The sequence below is a fragment of the Chanodichthys erythropterus genome, chromosome 5 (assembly GCF_024489055.1).
Source record: "Chanodichthys erythropterus isolate Z2021 chromosome 5, ASM2448905v1, whole genome shotgun sequence".
NCBI classification, from domain to species: domain Eukaryota; kingdom Metazoa; phylum Chordata; class Actinopteri; order Cypriniformes; family Xenocyprididae; genus Chanodichthys; species Chanodichthys erythropterus.
The window spans coordinates 182,774-208,445 of NC_090225.1; the positions used below are offsets into that span (position 1 = coordinate 182,774).

Consider the following 25,672-nt stretch of genomic DNA (forward strand, 5'->3'; position numbering starts at 1 on the left):
ACCTCATCTCTTTAAAATTAGTTCAGAATGATAAGAAAACAGAGTATATGGTTTTCTCTAGGAAACGCATGTGTGAATCCTCTCTACCATCTCTTCACACTCTGCAGGGTAATTCTATATAATTAGTCTCCTCTTATAGATACTTAGGCTTTGTGTTGGAAGAGGACTTATCATTTAAGTTACATATTAAATATTTGTTGTCTAAGTAAAGGTTACAGCTGGGGTTTTATTTTCGGAATAGTGCTTGTTTTTCACAGTCAGCTAAGAGAAAGCTGGTGGAAGCTACCTTCTTACCTGTCCTAGATTATGGAGATGTTTTTTACAGAAATTCCACTAAGGCTCTTTTACAATCATTGGACTCTGTTTATTACTCTGCTTTAAGATTCATAACTTGTACAAATCATTATACTCATCACTGTGCATTGTATGAAATGGTGGGTTGGCCTTCACTTCATTTGAGAAGGTAGAAGCACTGGCTTATATTTGTGTACAAGGCCATAGTTGGCCAGCTTCCTCTGTATATGAATAGTTTATTGTCTGTCAAGAGTCAAGGGCATAATCTGCTTTCAAGTATATATATTCTTTTAAATGTTCCCTTTATGAAGACAGAGTTTGGGAAAACTGCTTTTATTTAGAGTGCATCAACTGCTTGGAATGAGATTCAAAGATCATTGAAACTTAGTGTATTTATTTCAATTAATGAGTTTAAGCTATATCTTAATCGAACAGTCCAAACTGTCTGCAATTGTTCTTAATCTTGTTTTATTGTTGTAAATGTGTGTGTTGTGATTATTGTTTTATGTATTTAATTTTATTTTTGTTTTTATTTTGTTTATTGTGTGCTGCTACCTTGGCCAGGGCTCACTTGTAAATGAGATATCTATCTCAATGTGATTTTCTTCCCTGGTTAAATAAAGGTATAATAAAAAAACAAAAAAGAAAATAAAAAAAAGAAAGATAATCTAGAAAAATAATTTACATTCTTCACTCTCTCCGTTTCAGGGAAAAGCAGGATTACAAACAACAATTGCACCCTCCACTTATAGTCCCCAAAACAAGAAAATATTTATTTATTTATTTAAATATACAGAAGAAACAAGCTATTTACAACATAATTAAAATATCAAAGAGAGTCGAAACATGTTCAACACATTAAGAAACAGTGCATCACAAAATCCTGAGCTCACTTACTCAAACGACTCAATATAAATCAAATCATTATTCTGGGAAGGAAGCAGGAGGAAGGAATCATCTTCATGAAAGGAAGTCTCTCTTTCTCTTCACACTTCCTGTGCTGCTTAAATCTCTGCTCCTTCCATACTCCATCCAATCGCTTCCAACACAAAAGATTCATAACGCTCTGAAGCAGTGTTTTAAAATCGGCCATCACTAAATAAGTCATTATTTTGTTGTTTTGGCGCACCAAAAATATTCTCGTGGCTTTATAATATTAATATTGTACCACTCAAAATGGATCTTTACAAAGTGTTCATCATGCATACATCGATTCCTGTGAGTAAAGTATTTATTTGGATGTTTACATTTGATTCTGAACGAGTTTGATAGCGCTCCGTGGCTAAAGCTAACATTACACACTGTTGGAGAGATTTATAAAGAATGAAGTTGTGTTTATGAATTATACAGACTGCAAGTGTTTAAAAATGAAAATAGCGGCGGCTCTTGTCTCTGTGAATACAGTAAGAAACGATGGTAACTTTAACCACATTTAACAGTACATTAGCAACATGCTAACGAAACATTTAGAAAGACAATTTACAAATATCACTAAAAATATCATGATATCATGGATCATGTCAGTTATTATTGCTCAATCTTTTAAAAAAATCAAATTTAAATAAGAAGGAGGAAACAATGGAGTTTGAGACTCACTGTATGTCATTTCTATATACAGAACTCTAATTATTTAACTATGCAGAGGTAAATTAAATTTTAAATTCTAGGGCACCTTTAAACTTGTGCAAAACTTCTTTATTTCTGACACTGTTTTAGAGTGCTGATTTCACAACACTTCACCAAACTGTGTTCGGCCAGATGTCTCTGTGTCGTGTCTGCCAGTCATAACATCAGCGTTTGCAGAGAGATTCAACTGTTCTTCCTCTTATAAACCACATGCGAACATACACAGGACTTTTCACCATAAATAAGGTAAGACAGTCTCTTATAGAAGTGATAAAAGGTACCCAGAGAAATTACACTTTTTCACCCTTTTATAAATCTTAAAATGCAGTCTGTGGAAATTTAGTGGCTGAGTCCAAAAGCTGTAAAAATGATGCCTTCAGAGGATGCATCCCAGGTAGGAACACATAAAGGCATGTCCGAATACAAAGTTAGCTTTACTTCCTGTCTCCTGAGATACCTTCATCTGATCGATTTTTGAGGGCAGCATAGATGTATCCTTCACTGCCTTTGATATCCCACAATCCTGTGCTTTCCATAACGTAACAGTTGAGGTAAAAGATAGCATCAGGCATCGAGGCAACAAGTCAGCTGCCTAACTTTTCGGATGCCGTTTTTTTCACAAATGAACATGAATGTGTCTGTGAAGCTTCATTTATTATACCATGTTGCAAAAACCCATTTTTAATGTCTTAGCAAAAAGTTTATTATCTGCATGTGCTTTAAAGCTATATCAGTTTAAACTTGTAATGTATTGCTTTCTGAGCACACATCTGAAGCACGCGCATAGAAAGCTGGCTGTCAGACTTGTGAGTATTAAAGGGCACCTATAATGCCTCTTTCACAAGATGTAATATCAGTCTCTGGTGTCTCCAGAATGTGTCTGTGAAGTTTCAGCTCAAAATACCACACAGATAATTTATTATAGCTTGTCAAATTTGCCCCTATTTGGGTGTGAGCAAAAACACGTATTTGTGTGTCTCTTTAAATGCAAAGCTGGAGAATCTCACACAGCCAAAATGACGGTCTATGGGAATACAGCAGTGTCCGTCAACAGTCGTGGGCGAACCGATTTCTCTAAGACTGCTTATGATTTATGGGGATTAAAAGAAGAAGAGTGGGTGGATTTTTTATCATTATAGGGTAGTTGTACACACAATGCCAACACACATTTATGTTCAAAACACATGTAAAAGTGAATTTTGTAAAAGAAAAATGGTAGATAAAAGGAAATTAAAAGATTGCAATGTCACATTCTCCTTTTTTGTGTCTTCTACATTGTTCGTGGAGATTGCTAGTACTCCATTACTTGCTTTGTTCTTTGTCTGTCTGTTTCTGCTATAGTTTATTTTCAATCAGATTGACCCTAAGTGACAGATGTAAAAATATAATGTCTAAGTGGGCTGTTCTTGGTCAGATTAACCTGCTATGTAGTCCAGCCTTTATGCCACGAGTCAAAATGTTTGGCTACATGACATTCTTGCATTTATATTCACATTCATCATGTTAATTTTATATATGAAAGATTTCTCTGCTTCATAAAATTGTCCAGGACTCTGGATTATTAGATCTGAAGCTACATATTTGCAGAAACAGTAGTTCACATCTGCTTTTACTTCGGTATTTTACACTGGACATCAAGTGGCGACCCAGCACAATTCCAAACTGTTTATCATACAAAACTAAACAAGAATCTCCTTAAACTCCTAAACGTTGAATGGACCCAATCAGAACAAACTTGATGACCCATCTGTTAACCATCAATATAAGATGCACAAATGAAGGAACACTACACATCCAAGCAGAACATCTGAACCTGAACTACCTGAATCAAATTCCAGTAAACACATTAATAAAACTAATGATATATATATTTTTTGTTTTAGGTTTTTTTTTTTGCTTTTTTGCTTCTCTTGCCTGACATCAACTATGAGGTTAAAATGGTCACTTTATGCTTCTCCATGTTTATAATATGCCTTACATGCGGTGTTGAGTGTGTCTATTTGTGTTTATCTGTTTACAGACTGCATTAGTTGAGACACCTTGATCTGAAGCCAGAATTCTCTCTTGTGGTCTTGCTGATGGACAACAGACTGAAAGGAAATGTCCACAGATACAGGTACTGTCTGGAACGGGTCATGATGGGATCAATTCATCTGCTTTTATTAACGATGCACTCAGCAAAAGCTATCAAATGAGTTCAGAAGACTTGGGATAGAGCACACAATCATTTGGACTACTTTAATGGTATTAAAATGCACAACTTTTGTTAATCATTTTAGAGCTTATTCCATTACAAAAACAACCAGGTACATTCGGTGAAATGGTGAAATTATTTTCATTTTTGGTGAACTATTCCTTTAGCATTGTTATAAAACTACTATAGAAATATTAAATTAAATGTAATTAATGAATAGCTTAAGGAAGCAGCAAACGCAAAGCTGTAAACATCTGCAATAATCCAAACATTGCATGTGAACACATTGCATTCAAGCTTTTCGATGGTGAAGATAAACAAATGATGAATCTATCGTGCATGTGTAAGTCTGTATATACATGTCTTGAAAGGCATCTTCTCCTAAAATGGAAATCATGGTGTTGAGGAGTGGCTTGATAAGTTTCTATGAACAGTTTCAGATTTTTAGTTTCTCATTCAGAGTCTCCGGGTTGGACTCGTCCCTTCGGTGACTGGGTTCTGTGTAAGTTCACCTCTTTACTCTCTTCCTTTATTATATTTAGAGCACAGAGCTGTTTGCACTGAGATAGTTTGAGTATAATCCATGCAATATGATGATGCTATGATTGAGTATTTTAGCTTGTAGAGATGCCTGAAATGTTTATAAGAAATACTTAACAAAAAAGATGACTGGATTTTTCTTGTTATTTTTATACACAAACAGTTCAAATAGCATCTTGTGTATAGATTTTATTTGGGTTTTATTCAAGCCTCTCTTAGTGGGTTCAGATCTCTCATGACTGTCATGTCCACTAGCCAGTATTTTCATAGACTTATAGGCCTGATCCTAAACACATTAGGAAAGTAGCACAGAGCTGGCACACACAATCCTTGCTAAAATTGGGAACAGATTTGCTGCTTCTGTTATTGGCTTGACAGAGGAGGTGTTGTTGGTGCTATCTTCCTTGGTTTTAAGAAGGCTTTTGATGTCAGTCATAATGTACTTTTATTTAAATTATCAAAGTATAATTTTTCTATTAATAGAATAACATGTATGGAATCATAAATCGTGTAAATTTAAGGAAACAACGTACAAGAATTAATGACATATGCTCATCCTTTCTTGACTGCACTATTGGGACTCCAACAGGATCAATTCTCACTATGTCCAACTGCATTCAGCATTCGGTTAGTGAGGTCTGATCGCGCTCTGACAACGGCAGTAATGTCTAGCACTCATTGAAGTATATGCGCGAGACATCACTGCCGTTGTCAGAGCATGATCAGACATCACTAAGCGAGTGCTGAATGCAGTTGGACATTGTGGCGTATTAGAGGTAAAAAATGATATAAATACTGTTTGTTTTCTTGCACAAACTGATCGTTTCGTGTCTTAGGACATCAATGTGTCATCACGAGCCGCAGGGTTTAATTTGGATTTGTCTGTGCATGTTTTTTGCCTCTTATAAATTGTGTTACCATTGACATGCATTATAAGACTGACAGACGGCAACGGTTGGAGTTAAAAATCATCTTTTGTGTTCTACTGAAGAAACAAAGTCACCTACCTCTTGGATGCGTTGGGGGTAAGCAGATAAACATCAAATTTTCATTTTTTTTCAATTTTCATCCCTTTAAGCAGGCTAGGATTACCCCACTGCTTAAAAAACCCATTCTGAATCCAGCACTTTTAGAAAACTACTAGTATCCCTTCTTCCTTTCATTGCAAAGACACTTGAGAGAGTTGTGTTCAGCCAACTGTCTACTTATCTCACACAGAACAACCTCTGTTTCAAGAGTGGCCACTCAACTGAGACTGCCTTGCTCTCAGTCACTGAAGCCCTGAGACTGGCACGAGCGACTTCAAAATCATCAGTACTCATCTTGCTGGATCTGTCTGCTGCTTTTGACACAGTTAACCACCAGATCCTCCTGTCAACCCTCATGTCGAAGGGCATCTTGGGAACCGCACTCCAGTGGTTCAAGTCGTACCTCTCAGGTAGGTCCTTCAGGGTATCTTGGAGAGGTGAGGTGTCCAAGTCACATCATCTTGCTACTGGGGTACCTCAGGGCTCTGTGCTTGGACCACTTCTCTTCTCCATCTACATGTCATCACTAGGATCTGTCATTCAGGATTTCAACTGAAACCTTTCAATTGAACTTGGGTCGTCAACCATTACTGCTTCCAGGACAGCCAGGAACCTTGGAGTGGTGATGGATGATTGTTTAAGCTTCACAGATCATGTTTGCGATCAGAACAGATCATGTATCCAGAATGGACTATTGTAATGCTCTTTTGGCTGGCCTTCCAGCATGCACTGTCAAGCCTCTACATCTGATCCAGAATGCTCTTCATCAGTCTGCACTGGCTGCCAGTAGCTGCTCGCATCCAATTCAAGGCTCTGATGTTCGCCTACAGAACGACCGCTGGCTCTGCACCGCTATATCTTAACTCACTACTTCAGACTTATGCGCCCTTCAGGAACTTGGGTTCTGCAAGTGAACGGCGCCCTGAGGTGCCATCACAAAGGGGTACAAAATCGCTCTCACGGACCTTCTCCAGGTCTGTTCCTGGCTGGTGGAATGACCTGCCACGCTCTTTCCGAGCAGCTGAGTCTCTAGCCATTTTCAAAAAAATGCTAAAGACTTATCTTTTTCGTCAGCACTTGACGCCGCAATAGTAGCACTTACTTTGATTTCTGTTATTTTTCCATCTATCTGTGTATTTATTATATTTAAAAAAAAAATTAAATAAATCCTTGCTATGAGCACTTTACTGTCATAACTGTGACTTCACACAGCACTTACATACTGTTGTTCTCATGTTGATTTGATTGATTCTACTATTCTCATTTGTAAGTCGCTTTGGAGAAAAGCGTCTGCTAAATGACTAAATGCTATGAAACTTACTACTGCATTGAACAAAGTCTCAGATTGGTAAACTCAATCTTGTCTTACTCTTAATGTGAGTAAAACTGGGGGAATGTATTTTTCTATTAAAAGAACCGATGAGCATCAACCAGATATTATAATTAAAGGAGAAGCAATAAATATTGCTGAGCATTTAAATACTTGGGTATGATTATAGATTCAAATTTAAATTATAAGAAACATAAGATCTGTTAGAGGCGACTGTTGAGTTAAGTTTAAGAAAACTACCTTTGGACAATCAGCTTTTTCATTTAGAGCAGCAGAAATTGTGTCTTCATACAAAACACTCATGCATGTTAAAAAAACAACAAACTAATAATGTTCTCAATAGTGATCAAATATTTAGTAAAAATGTTGATTAAATAACATTTAATCGAAAAATGAGTGATACATTAATCAAATAGTAGTTTATCATTTATCTACATTTATGTTCACTAATTTGCACATTTAATGTAAGAACCTGAAAGTGAATGATGTTTCCATCTGTCCTGTAATGTTGCCGCTCTGCTGGAGTTGTCTGCCTGTTCTTCATCTGCTGGGCTGGAGATTCTTCTCAAGTAAATATTTTGCTTAACTGTAGGCAGCTGTTCTAAGGATGTAAGTGTAATTCAGAGACTAAAGAAGTCCAGATCCATTATCCCATAAGAGGAGAAAAACCCTCCAATACTGTCCCACATAATCAATTTAATCAAGTTTAAGATCATCCTTGATATGTTTGTCTGGGAGACATGACATGTGTACATTTTACATGTTTTGTATTTGAAAATGTGATGAATCAATTACAAGACATGGAGTCATCTTTGCTTCCTTATTTGCTACACTTGTGTGCAGTGTCATTTCTACAAATGCTGCTGCATGCATGCTGTATTGGTGTGCATTTGATAAAATTTGATCTGACTTGTACTTACGGTTTTGCTGACCTGTGATGGCCATCGTTTACTTGAGTAAACAAAGTACGCTGTTTGGGACAAGGCCCTTATGTGGTAAGGACATTAGTTTAAGTGGTCGTAGGCCCAGTAACGCACACAAAATCAGTACAACTCATATCTCAACCTGACAGTCTTTACAAACATTCTGTGTTATTTTCGTTCAAAAAGATCAGTGGGAAAGTGTCTTTTGACTTATATCTCTACTACCCTCATAGATCTGTTCATGCTTTCTTAAAGCTAACATCATATTATATTTACAATTCTGTACGGTAATGCAAGTGTTGCAGAAACTTTAACCTCATTGGTTGCTTTTTTCAGGGAACAAGGAACTCAAGCATGGAGAAGGAGTGGAGATTACTTGGCTTCCTTGTTCTTTCATTATGTTTTCTTGTCAGCAATGGCCAAAAACGTGGTAGGGGCAGGATTTACTAGATAATTCTAGATGATTATATTCAGTTTTGTCTGATTGTTGCTCAAATGAAAAGTTTGTTTTCTTTCTCTCAGTCTGTACACAGGAGACTGTGGCTGACATTGTATTCCTGGTGGACGGCTCTGCCAGTATTGGGCTGGAAAACTTCCAACAAATCCGTGGCTTCCTCTCTTTTCTCGTACAGAACTTTGAAATTGCTCGTGACAGGATCAGGATCGGTCTGGTTCAGTACAGTGACACACCGCATACTGAGTTTTCACTCAACACTTATCAGAAAAAAGAGGAAATTCTCAACTACATCCAAAATCTGCATTATAAAACCGGCGGGACATATACCGGCCTGGGTTTGGAGTTCATGCTGGAACAGCATTTTGTTGAAAAGGCCGGAAGTCGAGCACAGCAGAATGTTCCTCAGATTGCCGTTGTTATCACAGATGGTGATTCTCAAGATGAGGTTGAGTCACATGCTCAGGAGCTGAGGGACAGGGGAATAAAAATATTTGCCATAGGGATCAAAGATGCGAATGAAACGTTACTAAGACAGATCGCAAATGAGCCATATGATCAGCACGTCTACAGCGTATCAGACTTTGCAGCTCTGCAGGGAATCTCTCAGAGTGTAATCCAGGAGCTGTGTAACACTGTAGAGAAAAAACACAAAGAAGTCATCCTGATGTCAAAAGGTAACACATTACATTGAAAAACTTCCAATCAAAAACTCTTGAGTCACAGCTTTACTGGAAATCTCTGAGATAACAAACTCCTTGAGCTCTTTATTGATATTTATTCAAAGTATTTTTTTAGACTTTGAATGCGAGCTTCAAAAAGCCTTGATTGAGAGTTTAAAACAGTTTGAGGGTTAGCTTGTCCTAAGCACTAAAGTTACAGTATCTCACAGAAGTGAGTACACCCCTCACATTTCTGTAGATATTTTATTATATCTTTTCATGTGACAACACTGAAGAAATGACACTTTGCTACAATGTATAGTAGTGAGTGTACAGCTTGTATAACAGTGTAAATTTGCTGTCCCCTCAAAATAACTCAACACACAGCCATTCATGTCTAAACCGCTGGCCACAAAAGTGAGTACACCCCTATGTGAAAATGTACAAATTGGGCCCAATTAGCCATTTTCTCTCCCCGGTGTCATGTGACTCGTTAGTGTTACAAGGTCTCAGGTGTGAATGGGGAGCAGGTGTGTTAAATTTGGTGTTATCGCTCTCATCTCTCATACTGGTCACTGGAAATTCAACATGGCACCGCATGGCAAAGAACCCTCTGAGGATCTGAAAAAAAGAATTGTTGCTCTACATAAAGATGGCGTAGGCTGTAAGAAGATTGCCAAGACCCTGAAACTGAGCTGCAGCACGGTGGCCAAGACCATACAGAGGTTTAACAGGACAGGTTCAAATTGGTCTGCATGGCTGTCGTCCCAGAAGGAAGCCTCTTCTAAAGATGATGCACAAGAAAGCCCGCAAACAGTTTGCTGAAGACAAGAAGACTAAGGGCATGGATTACTGGAACCATGTCCTGTGGTCTGATGAGACCAAGATAAACTTATTTGGTTCAGATGGTGTCAAGCATGTGTGGTGGCAACCAGGTGAGGAGTACAAAGACAACTGTGTCTTGCCTACAGTCAAGCATGGTGTTGGGAGTGTCATGGCCTGGGGCTGCATGAGTGCTGCCGGCACTGGGGAGCTACAGTTCATTGAGGGAACCATGAATGAGCAGAGCATGATCCCCTCCCTTCGGAGACTGGGCCGCAGGGCAGTATTCCAACATGATAACGACCCCTAACACACCTCCAAGATGACCACTGCCTTGCTAAAGAAGCTGACGGTACCTAAACCCTATTGAGCATCTGTGGGGCATCCTCAAAGGGAAGGTGGAGGAGCAAAAGGTCTCTAACATCCACCAGCTCCATCATGTCTTCATGGAGGAGTGGAAGAGGACTCCAATGGTGAACTCCATGCCCAAGAGGGTTAAGGCAGTGCTGGAAAATAATGGTGGACACTAGGGGTGTGCACAAATAGTTGAATATTCGTTTTTTTATGAGCCCAAATATTCGAATACAATATTTTGGGAAAATGCCCATCCCTAGTGGCCACACAAAATATTGAAACTTGCTACAATTTGTACATTTTCACTTAGGGGTGTACTCACTTTTGTGGCCAGCGGTTTAGACATTAATGGCTGTGTGTTGAGGGGACAGCAAATTTACACTGTTGTACAAGCTGTACACTCACTACTTTACATTGTAAGGCAAGGCAAGGCTTTCTTCAGTGTTGTCACATGAAAAGATATAATAAAATATTTACAAAAATGTGAGGGGTGTATATAGGGAGTTTGTAGTTTGAATGTCAATGTAATTAAGGGTTTTGGAGGATTTTTGATAATGTCATATGTCGAAGTCTGATCATTTAGAAAAAATAAGCCATAAGTCAGAACAGCCTGAAGGACTGCTGATTTTGATGCATGTAGCTTGAAAGCTGTCAAAGCCGTCATGGATAAAATTACATTTTTATTCTGTTTGAACAAACACATGAATTAAAATCAGATCAAAGTTCTAACTAAAACTCTTCCCTTTGCTCTAGGCTGCAACGAGACTGCACAGGCAGACATTGTGCTCCTTGTGGACTCGTCTGGTAGCATTGGAGACAGTGATTTTGAAGAAGTGAGGAAGTTCCTCCATGTTTTTGTGGAACAATTTAACCTTAGACCTGACAAGGTGAGAGTGGGACTTGCCCAGTTCAGTGACAGACCATACCAAGAGTTCCTACTTGGTGACTATTTAGATAAAAAAGACCTGCAACAAAAGTTGGATGAACTCATCTACCGTAGAGGAGGCACCAACACCGGTCAGGCCCTGACTTTCATCCGTGAGAATTACTTTAGCCTGGCCAGAAAGAATGTCCCTGGCATTGCTATAGTCATCACAGATGGGGAATCACAGGATGCTGTAGAGGAACCTGCCCAAAGACTACGAAATATGGGAGTTGCCATCTTTGTCATCAGGGTGGGAATGGGCAACATGGAAAAGCTGCGCACCATTGCTAATGTCCCACATGAAGAGTTCTTATTCAGTATTGACAGTTATCAAGAACTGCAAGGCCTAAAAGTGAGTCTACGCAACAAAGTGTGCTTTACTGTGGAGGTCCAGTCACAAGGTAACATTTTTAATTGGTATGCTTTCCCATTGTGTCTGTACTGTGGGACTATTGAATATAAAAATTCTTAAAATGAATGCAAAAAAAAAAAAAAAAAAAACTTTCCTTAAAGGGTTAGTTTATCCAAAAATGAAAATTCTGTCATTTATTACTCACTCTCATGTCGTGCCATACCCCTAAGTCCTTTGTTCATCTTCAGAACACAAATTAAGATATTTTTGATAAAATCTGATGACTTGGTAATGCCCAGAAAGGTACTAAAGACATTTGAAACAGTTCATGTGACTACAGTGGTTCAACCTTAATATTGTAAAGTGACGAGAATACTTTTTGTGCACCAAAAAAAAAGATTTTTCAATAAAAAAAAAACAAAACAAAAAAAAAAACTTTTCAACAATATCTAGTGATGGCCGATTTCAAAACACTGCTTAATGAAGCTTTACAAATCTTTTGTTTTGAATCAGTGATTCAGATTGTGTATTAAACTGCCAAAGTCACATGAGTCACATGAATTTCGAAACACTCATTTTGAAATCGCCCATCATTAGATGTAGCTAAAAAGCCTTTTTTTTTTTTTTTGGTGCACAAAAAGTATTCTCGTTGTTTCATAAAATGATGGTTGAACCACTGTAGTCACATGAAATGTTTTAAATATGTCTTTAGTAGCTTTTTGGCCATTGAAAGTGTTAATTATCTTGCTGGCAATAGAGGCCTTACTGAGCCATTGGATTTTATCAAAAATATCTTAATTTGCGTTCTGAAGATGAACGAAGGTCTTAAAGGTTTGGAACGACATGAGGGTGAGTATAACCCATTTGGGTGAAATAACCCTTTAAATGTATAAGCTTTGAGTCCCATCATACTGTTAACTATAATCTACTGTTGTCTGAACCCTAATGATGTACAGTTGATTTATTGTTTGGATTGAAACAGTTTATTTGTTTCCATTCTCTTCAGCTTTTGTGAAAAAATATGCTGATCTCTTCATACTGGTTGATAGTTCAGCATCTAAACAAGAGCAGCAAACAATAAGGAATTTCCTCTATAGACTGATCAACCAGTTGGAAGTGGGGAAGAATGCTAATCGTGTCAGCCTGGCTCAGTTTAGTGAAAATGTCCAAGAGGAATTCCTGCTTAATACTGACAAGAACAAGAATGAGATGGTGTCATTTATTCGCAACCTGCAGCTGAGGCCTACAGGGGAGCGTAGAATTGGCCATGCAATTGAATATGCTCACACAAATTTCTTAAACAGCACTGCTGGAAGCCGTGTCTCTGAAGGGTTTAAGCAGTTCCTGTTAGTTATCTCTGCTGGAGAATCTGCTGATGGTGTCGTCCAAGCATCCCGAACAATCAAAGAAGATGCAGTGACAGTTTTTGCTGTTGGCTTAAACAAAGCTGATCCGTTTGAGATGAAGGACATCTCTAGTCCACAGCACAACTACAAGTTAGTAGGTAATGTTCTACAAGTGCAACAGAAACTTAAGTCTGCCATTGACACATGGGAAGATGCTTCCGTCACAGAGGGTGAGTGCTTGCATAATCTTCTACTCTTTCAATAAAATTCATAAAGTGTTATTGAACTTTTTTCCACTTGGATAAAGTTTTAATTATGATTGAATTTGAAAAAAATATAATGTATTACGTTATCCAAAAATGCCTGGTTTTGTAAAGTTCTTATGTCTTTTTGACAGAGTGCAAGTTTGATGTGGTGGCAGATATTGCTTTTATTGTTGATCAGTCCAGCAGTATCAGATCCAAAAACTTCCAACTTGTGCGCGACTTTCTCGAGAACACCATCGGCAGTCTCGACGTGGGTGAGGGAAAAATAAAGGTAGCTGTGATCCTCTATAGCGACTTCCCTCGAGCTGATGTGTACTTGGACACCTTCGATAATAAGGCTGACATCCTGCGCTATATCAGTCGCATGGCATATGGTCGTGGTAAAACAAACACTGGAGCTGCTCTCCGGTATGCCAAAGAGCATGTGTTCACCAAAGCAAGAGGCAGCAGAAGAGATGAGCATGTTCAGCAGGTTGCTGTTGTTATCACTGATGGAAAGTCCACAGATGACGCGGCCAGCGCTGCGGCAGATTTGCGGCGATCAGGCGTCACTGTATTTGCGCTTGGTATCAAAGATGCAAAAGAGGATGACTTGAGAGAGATCGCATCCTACCCACCCAAGAAGTTTGTGCTAAATGTGGAACGCTTTGATCAACTAAATTCACTTGCGAAGATTTTAACCAAAACACTTTGTAATGAAATCACAGATGCCATCATACCTAAATTCTCACTCAACGCAGTATTAGAAGGTTTGCACTATCTTTTATTTTTTATTTACTACTAGCACAATTTTCACCCTGTTAAAATGCGTTTTACAATTCCTATTTCATGATAGATTACTCTTTCACTTCTTTGTAGGTTGCAAGCAAACAGTCAAAGCTGACATATACTTCCTTGTGGATGAATCAGGAAGTATAGACTATGCAGACTTTGAAGATATGAAGAAATTCATTATTGAATGGCTTGATGTGTTCGAGATTGGAAATGATCATGTGCGCATTGGGGTGGTGAAATTTGCAAGCCGTGCAACCACAGTTTTCCGATTACACGACTATAGCACAAAAGCTGGTGTTGAAAAGGCAGTGAAGGGTCTTGTTATGAATGGAGGGGGCACCAGGACTGATCTGGGGTTAAGAGAAATGATACCGCTATTCAAAGAAGCTGTACAAACACGTGGGGAAAAGGTTCGTGAGCTGCTGATTGTAATCACAGATGGAGAATCAAGGAATACAGAAGAGCCAGTAGAAGTTCCTGCTGAAGAACTGAGAACAGAACAGAATGTCACCATTTATGCTATTGGTGTGAAAACCGCATCTGTGCCCGAGCTGGAATTAATATCTGGCAGCCCACAAAGGACATTTTATGTCAAAAACTATGATTTTCTCAAGGATATTAAGAAAGACATCCTTACAGAAATATGTTCCTTTGAAGGTGAGACATTCAATTTATGACATATGTTTACATTACTTGATTTGCACAGTTTCTTATTGAATTCGGGGTCCCACTTTACATTAAGTGGCCTTAACTACTATGTACTTACATCAAAAAATAAGTACAATTTACTTATTGGGTTCATATTGAATTGCAAAACACTTTTGCTGCTATTGAGGTGGGATACGGGTAAGGTTAGGGAAAGCTTTGGTGGTATGGGTAGGTTTAAGGGTAGGGGTAAGGGTTAAGGGATGGGTCAACAGTGTAATTATAAATGTAATTACAGAAATGAATTACATTTGTAATTACATGCAGATGTTTTTAAAATATAAGTACAGTGTAAAAACATGTATGTACACAATAAGTGCATTGTATCAAATGATTAATTTAAATGTAAGTACATAGTAGTTAAGGCCACTTAATATAAAGTGTGTCCGAATTCGTAAGTTAATATAACCAACGCATGCAAATAAATTGCTGCCGCTGTCTGATTGTTGTTTCAAGGTTCTTTTCACAGAAGGAGTGTTCACTTTATAAATTTCTTATTTTTTAGGTTGTGAAGGTCTTTTTGCAGATGTTGTCTTCCTGATCGATGGATCAGAAAGTGTTAGCACTGATGACTTTAAAAACATTACGCGCATAATGGAGAATGTGATAGAAAAGTTTGCAATTGGACCAGAGAAGGAGCGTGTTGGAGTTGTTCAGTATGGAACAAACACATTAGAGGAGTTTTCCTTAAATGCATTTGATGATAAAGTTAAATTATTAGAGGCAATTAGAAATATCAGACAGATGAATGGAAAAACTTACACTGGAAAAGCACTCACAGAAGTATTGCAATCTTTTGACAAGTCTAAAGGAGGACGCCCCAGTGCCTTGAAGTTCTTGATAGTTCTTACAGATGGAGATAGTAGGGATGATGTAGCCCAACCTGCAAAAGTCCTCAGAGACAATTCCATCAACATCAATGCCATTGGTATGAGACATGCAAACAGATCTCAGATTCTTGCCATTGCTGGATCCCATGGAGGTGTGTTCTATGAAGACGCAGTTGCTTCCCTGAAGGAATTAAGCAGTGAGGTTCTTCTCAAGATCTGTAACACGGGTAAGTAAACAAAATCTGAGATTTTTTACAAGAGATCACATTATGCCTCTTTTAGTTGACGTTAAGTCCCTTGAAAAAAGTTTTGTGGTTTTTAGTCAATGTCTGTTATCTTTGAGGGCATCTACTGTGTGCTTTTAAAAGTGAAAACATTTACAACAAATTGTCTTTCTTCCTCTTGAAATTGGTCCGAAACTATTGACGACTTTCTTACCCTCCATTTCCAAAATCCATCTGAATCTGAATAGCAATAGCAATACATTTTTTAATGTGTACAACTTCTAAAAGATTGTCAGCTTTCATGTGTATTATAGTAAAAACCAAAGCCAGAGTGACTTTATCAAATGACTTCTCACATTATAATCATATATCTTTCCAGAATGCAAGACACCTGAACTGATTGACATAATCTTCCTTGTGGATGCCTCTGGTAATTCCAATAAAGATGGTTTCCGGGAATTTATAAGCTTAATGACACATGTGGTGAACAAATCTGTGGTTGGAGAAAGACGGGTACGATTTGGAGTCATCACCTACTCTGACAGCCCTCAATCTGAGTTCACCCTGAAACGGTACAAAAATCGGGCTGATGTTCTGAGGGTTATCTCGAACCTCAAACCTTCAGGTGGAAGAAGAAACACGGCCCAGGCCCTTAAATATACCCTCTCCTACTTTGGCGAAACACATGGTGGACGACGGGCGAAGAATGTACCCCAAGTGCTGTTTCTGATTACAGATGGCAAGGTTAATGATGTGAGTGGACTGGAAACATGGCCTGAATCCCTGGCAAATTCAGAAGTCAACTTTTTTGCTATTGGTACTGAAGACGCGGATGAGGTCCAGCTAAGGGAGATGGTGGGAGAGAAAGGAAGAGTGCACTATGCAAGCACCTACCAGGATCTGCGTGGACGACAAAAAACAATCACCCAAGAGCTGTGCAATCTTACCAAACCAAGTAAGTTTTATTCTTATTAACTGGCTAAAATGGAAACGCTACTAACTAAACTACATTTGTCAGTAGCTCAGTTGTTTTTAATAATCCGTAGATTTTCTAATAACAAACTTCCCTGATATTGATGTACATTAACTTCCACTCCAGATACTTATAATTTGGATTTTATTCTTTTATGTTAAATCAAGTGTTAATGAATCTGTTGACTTTTAACCTAATTAAGCTCATTTGTTAAAAAAAGAGTTTTTTGAACAAATGAACTCAAAGTTCCCTTTTAAGGGAACTTGCGTTACGTCGAGAAATTGACCCTGTGGGAATACTCCACATGATGTCGTCATGAAGCACATGTGAAATCCGTCCAACGATGTCACAACCAGGAAACTATAAAGCATGCTCAAACAGCGCAACTCTAGCTTCTGTATCTTCAGTAGCGCTCTCTGTGACTCGTTTGTCTTATTTGGTGTTGTATTGTCTTTCTACAAGCATTATATATATATTATTGTGAACAAACAGCAGTTTAGACTAGCTTAGTCTTTGTGTAGTTTGTTTGGGAGCGGAGCATGCACTGTCAGCACTCAAGGGTGCTGGCTGTGAGCATTGTGAAATGCTTCCTTTATGGACACTCTGCTTCCGCCTGGCGCTCTTTGAGGAGGGTGCTCAGATTCGCGTTCCCCTTGGTTCTGGTCCGGCTACTGCTGAGGCACAGCGGCGATCTAGATCATGGGGATCATAGAGAGATCTATCAGAGAGGTTTGAGACGGGCCCACCCTTATCTCAGCCCTCACCTGCTAGATCCAGCACTTTCTCTCAGTGTTTGGAAGCATTCTTTGCGGTTCCTTCTGCACTGATTGAAGCGCCAGTGCTCAACGTGTCCAGTTCTGAGGAGCTGGATGTGGAGAGCATCGATGCGGCTGAGAGTGAGGACTCGCCATCCCACTTTCCTGCATATGAGGAGCTGGTGGGGGTTATTACTTGTGCTGTTGCCAAGTTAAATCTCGAGTGGCCAACAGAGAGGCAGGTTTGTCCAAAAAGCAAGCTCGATGAACTCAGACCATGCACTATGCATTGATATTGGGCCTTAAACAGCACGGTTATGGGACGAGGCCTAAAGTGGAAAAGTTATCTCTCTCCACAGTCAGCATCGTCCCTAAAGGCCCCGACACTGCCCACCAAGCCAGTCAGAGTCACCTCGGCTTTGGAGGGCAAAGCTTATCAGGCATCTTGTTAGCCTGCAGCATGTCTCCACACTATGGTTGTGCTGCAAGCCTACCAGGAGGATTTGTTAGGAGATGCTGAAGAGAATTAACCCAGACGCGGTCGGTGAACTATGTCGGGCTGCTGACGTTTCTCTCTCGGGCACCAAGGAGACGGCCAGATCTGTTGGTTGTGCTCTGGCAGCCTTGGTGGCCATGGAGAGGCACTTGTGATTGAACTTGAGTGCAATAAAAGATAAAGATAAGAACTTCCTCATGGTTGCTAAGGTTAAATGCCAAAAATAGTGTGCTGTCTCCAGCTCAGAGGACCACTTTTCTAGGCGTGGTTTGGGACTCTGTTGCGATGCAGGCATGTCTCACTCCTGCTCACATTTGAATCAATCCTTTCTACTGTAAACTGGATAAAGCTAGGTCAGTCACTCACTGAAAAACAGTTTCAGAGACTGTTAGGGCTGATGGCAGCAGCGTCGAACATGATACCTTTTGCCTTCTGTACATGAGACCCCTGCAGTGGAGGCTCAAAACCAGGTGGTTTACCCCGAGGGGAAATCCTTTTCGCATGATCAAGTTCAATGCTTATGTGCCTTGGCCATGTGGAAGAAACCCTGGTTCCTATCCCAAGGGGCCATGCCGGGAGATCATTGTTGTCGCAAGATGCTAACGACAGATGCTCCCCTCAAACTCTGTGGAGGGGACACCACCTCTCCTGGCACATCAACTGCATGGAAATGATGGCTTTCTTGCTCTCAAGAATTTCCTCCCAGACCTCAGGGGCCACCATGGTCTTGTCCGGTCAGACAACACATTGTTGGTTGCCTACATAAATCACCAGGGGGGTTTGCGCTCCACACTGCAAACTGGAGCACCAGATCCTCCTGTGGTCCCAGGGGAAACTGCTGTCTCTCAGGGCAGCTTATATCCCAGGGGTCCAGAATATAAGAGCAGACATCCTGTCGAGGCAGGGGCTGATGCCCGGTGAATGGATCCTCCACCCCGAGGTGGTGGAGCAGATATGGAGGGTGTTCGGCCGGGTTCAGGTGGATCTGTTTGCATCTCGAGAGACATCTCACTGTCCACTCTGGTTCTCCCTCACGCTTCCAGCTCCTCTCGGACTGGATGCTATGGTACAGACATGGTCGAGGCTTCATCTGTACACATTTCCCCTGATCGCTGTGCTCCCAGGAGTCTTAGAGAGAGTTCGCCAGGACCAGGTCCGGCTCACCTTGATAGCCCTGCATTGGCTGGGCAGAGTGTGGTTTTCGGACCTAGTATCTCTCCTAGGTGGTTCTCCGTGGGAGATTGATCAGGAGGGAACTCCTGTCCCAGACAGGAGGGTCAATATTTCACCCCCGCCCAGAACTATGGAACCTGTGGGCTTGGCCTCTGAGGGGGCCCAGCTCATAGACTCTGGTCAATCAGCTGAGGTTCTGGGTACCATCCTTCACTCTAGAACTCCCTCCACGAGGAAATTATATGCCCTGAAGTGGACTCTGTTCACCTCATGGTGCAGTGGTCATCAGTTAGACCCAGTCATTTGTCCTGTTAGTGCAGTACTGGAGTTTCTGCAGGAATGATTCATTGCAGGGTTATCACCTTCTACCTTAAAGGTTTATGTGGCGGCCACTGGCTTACTATGTACCTTTGGGGTGGTGTGTCTTGGGAGAGATCCCCTTATAACTCGTTTCCTCCGTGGCACCCTGAGGCTGAGGCCTGCAGTGCACATGAGGGTACCAGCATGGGATTTGGCCATGGTGCTCCAGGGCCTTTCCCTAGCTCCCTTTGAGCCTTTTGAGGAGGTTCCAGTCAAGTTTCTGACTTTGAAGATGTTGTTCCTCCTGGCTATTACTAGAATAGGAGATCTTCAAGCACTGTCGGTTGTCCTGTCATGCTTGGAATTTGCACCTGGTATGGTGAAAGCCTTTCTTCATCCCAGACCGAGTTATATTCCTAAGGTCCTCACCAATGTGGCTAGATCTTTTGTACTGCAAGCCTTTTGTCCTTCTCCCTTCGGGGATCCAGACCAGGAATGTAATAATCTGCAGTGCCTAGTTTGGGCATTGGATGCTTAGGTTCACAGAGATGCCCTGTGGTGTAAGTCAGAACAGTTGTTCATTTGTTTTGGGTCCCCTAGCTAGGGGGCCCCAGTGTCCAAGCAGAAGATGAGTAAGTGGATAGTTGAGGCTATATCGCTTGCTTATGAGTTGGGCGGACAACCTTCCCCTATGGCAGTTCAAGCCATCTACTCGAAGTATGGTGGCCTCTAAAGCTCTTCTCTCCGGAGTATCTTTGCAAGATGTTTGTGATGCGGCAGGCTGGTCCTCCTCAAGCTCGATCAATGCTTCCTGTCCTATTTTGTGAGGTTTTATGACCTTGACTTGAGCTCCACTCCTGGGGCTCGGGTCCTCTTTTCCTAGTGTTAACGAGTTGACAAGCTCATTGGTCATTATGACTGCAATGTTTTGACGCAATGCGAGTTCCCTTGAAAGGGAATGTCTCGGTTACGACTGTAGCCTCCGTTCCCTGAAGAGGCAACGAGACATTGCGTCGCCCTGCCATACTTCCGGCATGCCTGTCAGCAACTACTTCATACACTTTGAAGCTAGCGTTGCACTGTTTGAGCATGCTTTATAGTTTCCTGGTCATGACGGCACCCGCCTCTGACTTGTCGTCATGCCATTGGACGGATTTCACATGTGCTTCATGACGACATCACACGTAGCGTTCCCACAGCGTCAATTTCTCGACGCAACATCTCATTCCCTCTTCAGGGAACTAAGGTTATAGTCGTAACCGAGACGTTCAAATGTGTGTATGTAGCTTTTGAATAAATGATATGAAAATAATGCAACTGTATTTAAAAAAACTTAAATAGTGATAAATATTTATAAATATTTATAAATACTTTCTCAGTAACTACGTTTTCAATAGAGTAAGTTGACTATTTCTGCATACTCACTTCATGCATCTTGATTGATCAAGTTAAGCCAAGTCAAGTCACCTTTATTTATATAGCACTTTATACAATGCAGATTGTGTCAAAGCAGCTTTACATTGATAATTGGTACATAATTTGGCTGCACAGCAGCTCTTAAATAATAGTGTCAATGCAGGCAGATCAAAGCACTGTTGAATAAATGTCAAGAATGCTATTGAATATCAAATGTCAAGTGTCCCCAACTAAGCAAGCCAAAGGCGACAACGATAAGGAACCCAAACTCCATCAGGTGACATCAGGTGGCAAACAAGTGGCAAAGAGGTGTTAAAATGGAGAAAAAAAAAAAAAACTTGGGAGAAACCAGGTTTAGTCGGGGGGCCAGTTCTCCTCTGGCGAACAGTGCTTTGTTACAATCAGGTTGCTATCATAAGTCTGATAGGATCGCAACAATCAAAGTATTTATTTCAGTTCCATCCATCAGTCCGTTTATACTTGGTCACATACATTTCTCACTGCAAAATGGATATAAATCTGATCTACTTTTCCCGTGTTGTGTGCCAAAATAATCCAGTTTGAAGCTCTGTCTATGCTCCCATATGATGCTTAGCGTTTGGGTTTAATGGTTGCTTCTTCTATGTGTCTCATTCACAATTGCTTGCTCACTTGTGGATTGTTCAAGTCGCATCTTGTGTATCATATCATCTTCTTTGCTATCTGTAGCAAGATCTGAAGTGACCAAGTTTAAATAAACCCTAAATAATGAGTTTGGCTTGCTAGTCTACAAGTTTCAATGGGCCTGTTTACACCTGGTCACTTCATGCGTTTTCTCTGATCAGATAGCTATACGATCGTGAAAAGACCAGGTCTAAATGCCCCCCGAAATGCATTAGAGATAGATATAAATCCTATCGCTCAAACCACTTCAGGAGGTGGTCTGGGATGCATTCAGTCAAAACTGAACAGGTCTAACTGCATCTGGTTGTTTAAACCGCATATGTAAATTGAACTCCTCCCAAAAATACTAAAAAATAAACATGTGAGAGCATGTTATAGGCTAAATAACATGTTATAGCTGTTGCCGTGCTCTCTCCTATAGCGGTCTTTGATGATTATATATAGCTGATGATTAATAAAATGCAGCTCGTGTCTGTTGCTTTCGGTGATGTGAACTCCATGAAATCTGCATATATTGCACGGGAATTGAAGATCAGATTTATATTCGTTTTGCGGAGACATATTTATGTGGCCAAGTGTAAATGAAATTGTTTTTATAAATCAGATAGCTATCCGATCAAAGAAAATGCATGAAGTGACCAGGGGTAAACAGGCCCAATGTTGCTTCCCCAACAACTATGCTTTTGTTTTTGACTCCATCACTGTTGTTTGTCTTTAATGTTTTTTGTTTCTCTTTCTAGTTTGTGAGAAGGAGGTATCAGACCTTGTTTTTTTAATTGATGGATCAGAGTCTATTAAGGAACCAAGTTGGTATATTCTTAAACAAACCATGATTGGAATTGTGAAAGAACTGGATATTGCTGAAGACAAGTGGCGAGTGGGTGTCGCCCAGTTCAGCGATAAACTCTTGCATCAATTTTACCTGAACACATACACTAGTTTTTCAGAAGTGGAGCAAGCTATAAACAACACTAAGCAACGAAAGCAGGGCACAAATACTTGGGAAGCCCTGAAATTAATTAGACACTACTTCACAAAAGAGAATGGATCCAGAATAGATGAAGGAGTCGCTCAGAATCTCCTGCTGATCACAGATGGAGAAGCTAATGATGAAAAAGACTTGAATGCATTGGCTTATCTCAGAAACAAGAAAATAACAATAACTGTTATTGGGGTTGGCAATGAAATAAAAAAAACTGAGCTGCGTGAAATAGCTGGATCATCTGACCGGGTCCTTATTGAGACTTTCGAAACCCTTGAACTGAAGACAACCATAAGGAAAGTGTTAAATTTCCTCTGTGAAGACCAAAGACGACCTCCTGAACATGGTAAGTAGTTAGTTTTTACAGTATAATTCATAATTATTAATATATTCTAAATACTCTACATATAAGCTGTGTTCCTAAACTTGATGAGCTGCTGCTTATTTCCAAATATGACCATTAAAATGCTGCCTTATGTGGGAGCTTCATAGGTTTTGGATCAGAGCAATAGTTCAAGGGTTAGTTCACCCAAAAATTTGAATTCTGTCATTAATTAATCACCCTCATGTTGTTCCACGCCTTTTATGACCTTAGTTCATCTCCGGAACACAAATTAAGACATTTTTAATGAAATCTGACAGCCTATGCAACTACTACTTTCACTTTTTTTTTGTCTGTGGAACATAGACAAGCAAATTAAGCTTAAGCATTAAACATTAAGCTTCGGGTTCACGCCTAAATGGTTAAATAAAACTCAGAAATTTATCAGAATGCCAGTTTGGTGAGTATTTGCTTAAACACCATTGATTATGTCTTAAGTGAACATAAACAGCTGGGAAATAAGTCACAGTATATTGGATCTATGCATTCGGTCTTAAAGTGACAGCAGCCTAATATTCCTGCTGCTGTCTGTCATTAATGTTAATACAACTATAAAAGGCAGAGAAAATCGCTCACTGCTCTTTAGTAGACCAATCTATATTTAATTTATACAGTGGAAACTATGCAGTGTTGTTTTACATTTTACTTTCTGTTGATAAAGACTGGTCTGTTTATTATAATTGTTGTTATTTTACAGGAATTGATCACCTCTAATGGTGCGTTCACACCAGACACGAATTAAGCATTAAGCGTGAGTGATTTACATGTTAAGTCAATGCATAGACATCTTGGGGTGCGATTCGGGTGTTTTGGGCATTTGACGCACGTAACGTGTGATTCGCGCAAGTTGTACGATACATATTTGTACTTTTATAGAAACGGGAATAAAAAGCTATATATATATATATATATATATATATATATATATATATATATATATATATATATATATACATATTGAGACTACAAGCTAGCTAAAGCTAACTACTTTCCCACTGACGAGTTGTTTTTATTTAGAAGACGTTTGCAGAAAGAAGTGGAAGAGTCTGAGGGACACATATATTACCATGACGTGAATTCGCCTCTGTTGTGAAGTGAATTTCATACTTGAATGAAGCGAGTAAACTCAAAATTTGCAAGCGTCCAACTATGCGCGAATAGCGCGATTTATAAGTCACGTCTGGTGTGAATGCCCCATAAGAGAGGAAATGAAACTTGTTGCACATATTGCTTGCCAATAAATAAGGAGTTGTCTTTTCATGATACTTTTCTCATTGCTTAATTTTTTTTTTTTTTTGTACTTAAAATTTTTGTTTGTGATCGGTATCGGCCAATACTGCTTTCAGTGATCGATAATCTGAAAAATCCTGATTGGAGCACCTTAACATAGGCTGTCAGGGACAGAAAGCTCTCAGATTTCATTAAAAAGATCTTCATTTGTGTTCTGAAGATGAACTAAAGTCTTATGGGTTTGGAATGACATGAGGATGAGTAAATGGTGATAGAATTTTCATTTTTGGTTGAACTAACCCACTCTTTAAACCCTTTAAAGGGGTCACATGATGAGAAATCAAATTTTGCTTTATTGTATCTCAGTGAAGCATAAAATATCCACAGCTTTCTGACCTCCGAAAGGTGAATACATTGAACATGTGACCATGCACATTCACATGTCAACAATGCCATATCTTTTTATCTTTGTTTTCCACTATGGATGTAGATGTTACCTGAATAACTGACCTTAGCATTTTTTTTATTTTTTTCACATTTGTTTTGTTTATTTATATTTTTAGAAAGCAGTTATTTAAAAAAACAAACAAATAAAACAAGTTTGATGTTGATTAATAAATTTTTTTTTTATAAATCCAAAATGTACATCCCTAATTTTCACACACTTTTTAATAAATTTTGGCCAATAAAAGCTGAATTACTTTGCCTTCTAGAGACAAAACATTTAAATACTTTAATATCCACATGATCTGAAACCATTTTGTTTAAGACTATTGTGATTTTGGAAAAAAACCTTATTTGGAAAAAGTCTTCCAACATGGTAATAAACTGTGCCGACTGTACTGTACATATATAGTATGCATGCATACTGTAGGTATTAATGATAATGATATAAACTATTTTGTCTATTCCCTGTCTTGAAGATTAAGACCCATTGTTTTGTTTGAACAGATTGCGATATTGACGTTGCCTTTGGGTTTGACGTATCCAGACAATCAGCACAACCTCTGTTGAGACCTCCGGTGGAACCGATAGTTACTGCAGCCATCCACCGTATCTCCATGATGGGTGATCTGTGCTGTGTCAAAGCAGACAACATTAAAACTAGATTTGGCTATAGGCTAGTGTCTGCACGAGATGGCAGAGTTCTGGGTGATTTTAGCTTTGAGAAGTACAACGAGGATGTGGTCAGGAAAGTGATGTTACTGAGACCTACGGAGCCCCTGGCCTTCAACGAGATTCTGTTAGATTCCTTCAAAGACATGTTTATCAACTCCAACGCCAAGGCAAAGGTGGGAATGTTTCTGAGATATACAATTGACCATCAAAAAGATTGTCAGCTATATATTACATGCTTTATGTGAATGTTCCCTTAAATTGCTGATGCTATTTCCTAATGATTGTATGTTTTTGTGATGTTTTACTGACTAGAAACGAATCATTTATACAACCAAGGAAAAACTATGCACTTGTATTTGCTATATTTGACCAAAAATGGTGATTTAAATTACATCTGTAAGAGGACTATTGGGAAAAAAATATGAATTTTAAAAATGCGAACATGGTTGGGAAATCAGATTTAGCATCTTAATCACTTAGATCCATCTTGGTCACCTATATCACATTAAACATTCATTTCTCATTCAAGATAGC

General features: G+C 39.5%; 1 protein-coding gene across 4 annotated transcripts in view; it reads left to right on the forward strand.

Annotated features, from left to right (window-relative positions):
- The first annotated feature begins 3,949 nt into the window (after positions 1-3,949).
- LOC137020281 (collagen alpha-6(VI) chain-like) overlaps positions 3,950-25,672 on the forward strand; it is a 45,163-nt gene continuing 23,440 nt past the window's right edge. For 3 of the 4 annotated variants that reach the window (XM_067385565.1, XM_067385569.1, XM_067385567.1), the window contains exons 1-11: positions 3,950-4,164; positions 8,272-8,365; positions 8,458-9,066; positions 10,981-11,553; positions 12,511-13,080; positions 13,248-13,865; positions 13,975-14,547; positions 15,101-15,652; positions 16,029-16,604; positions 22,166-22,753; positions 24,971-25,311. In XM_067385565.1, coding sequence (XP_067241666.1) covers positions 4,162-4,164; positions 8,272-8,365; positions 8,458-9,066; positions 10,981-11,553; positions 12,511-13,080; positions 13,248-13,865; positions 13,975-14,547; positions 15,101-15,652; positions 16,029-16,604; positions 22,166-22,753; positions 24,971-25,311 — 5,097 coding nt within the window. In that variant the 5' untranslated portion in view covers positions 3,950-4,161. Of the gene's footprint in view, positions 4,165-4,584; positions 4,617-8,271; positions 8,366-8,457; positions 9,067-10,980; positions 11,554-12,510; positions 13,081-13,247; positions 13,866-13,974; positions 14,548-15,100; positions 15,653-16,028; positions 16,605-22,165; positions 22,754-24,970; positions 25,312-25,672 lie in introns of those variants that run through there. The other variant, XM_067385568.1, reaches the window with a different exon arrangement.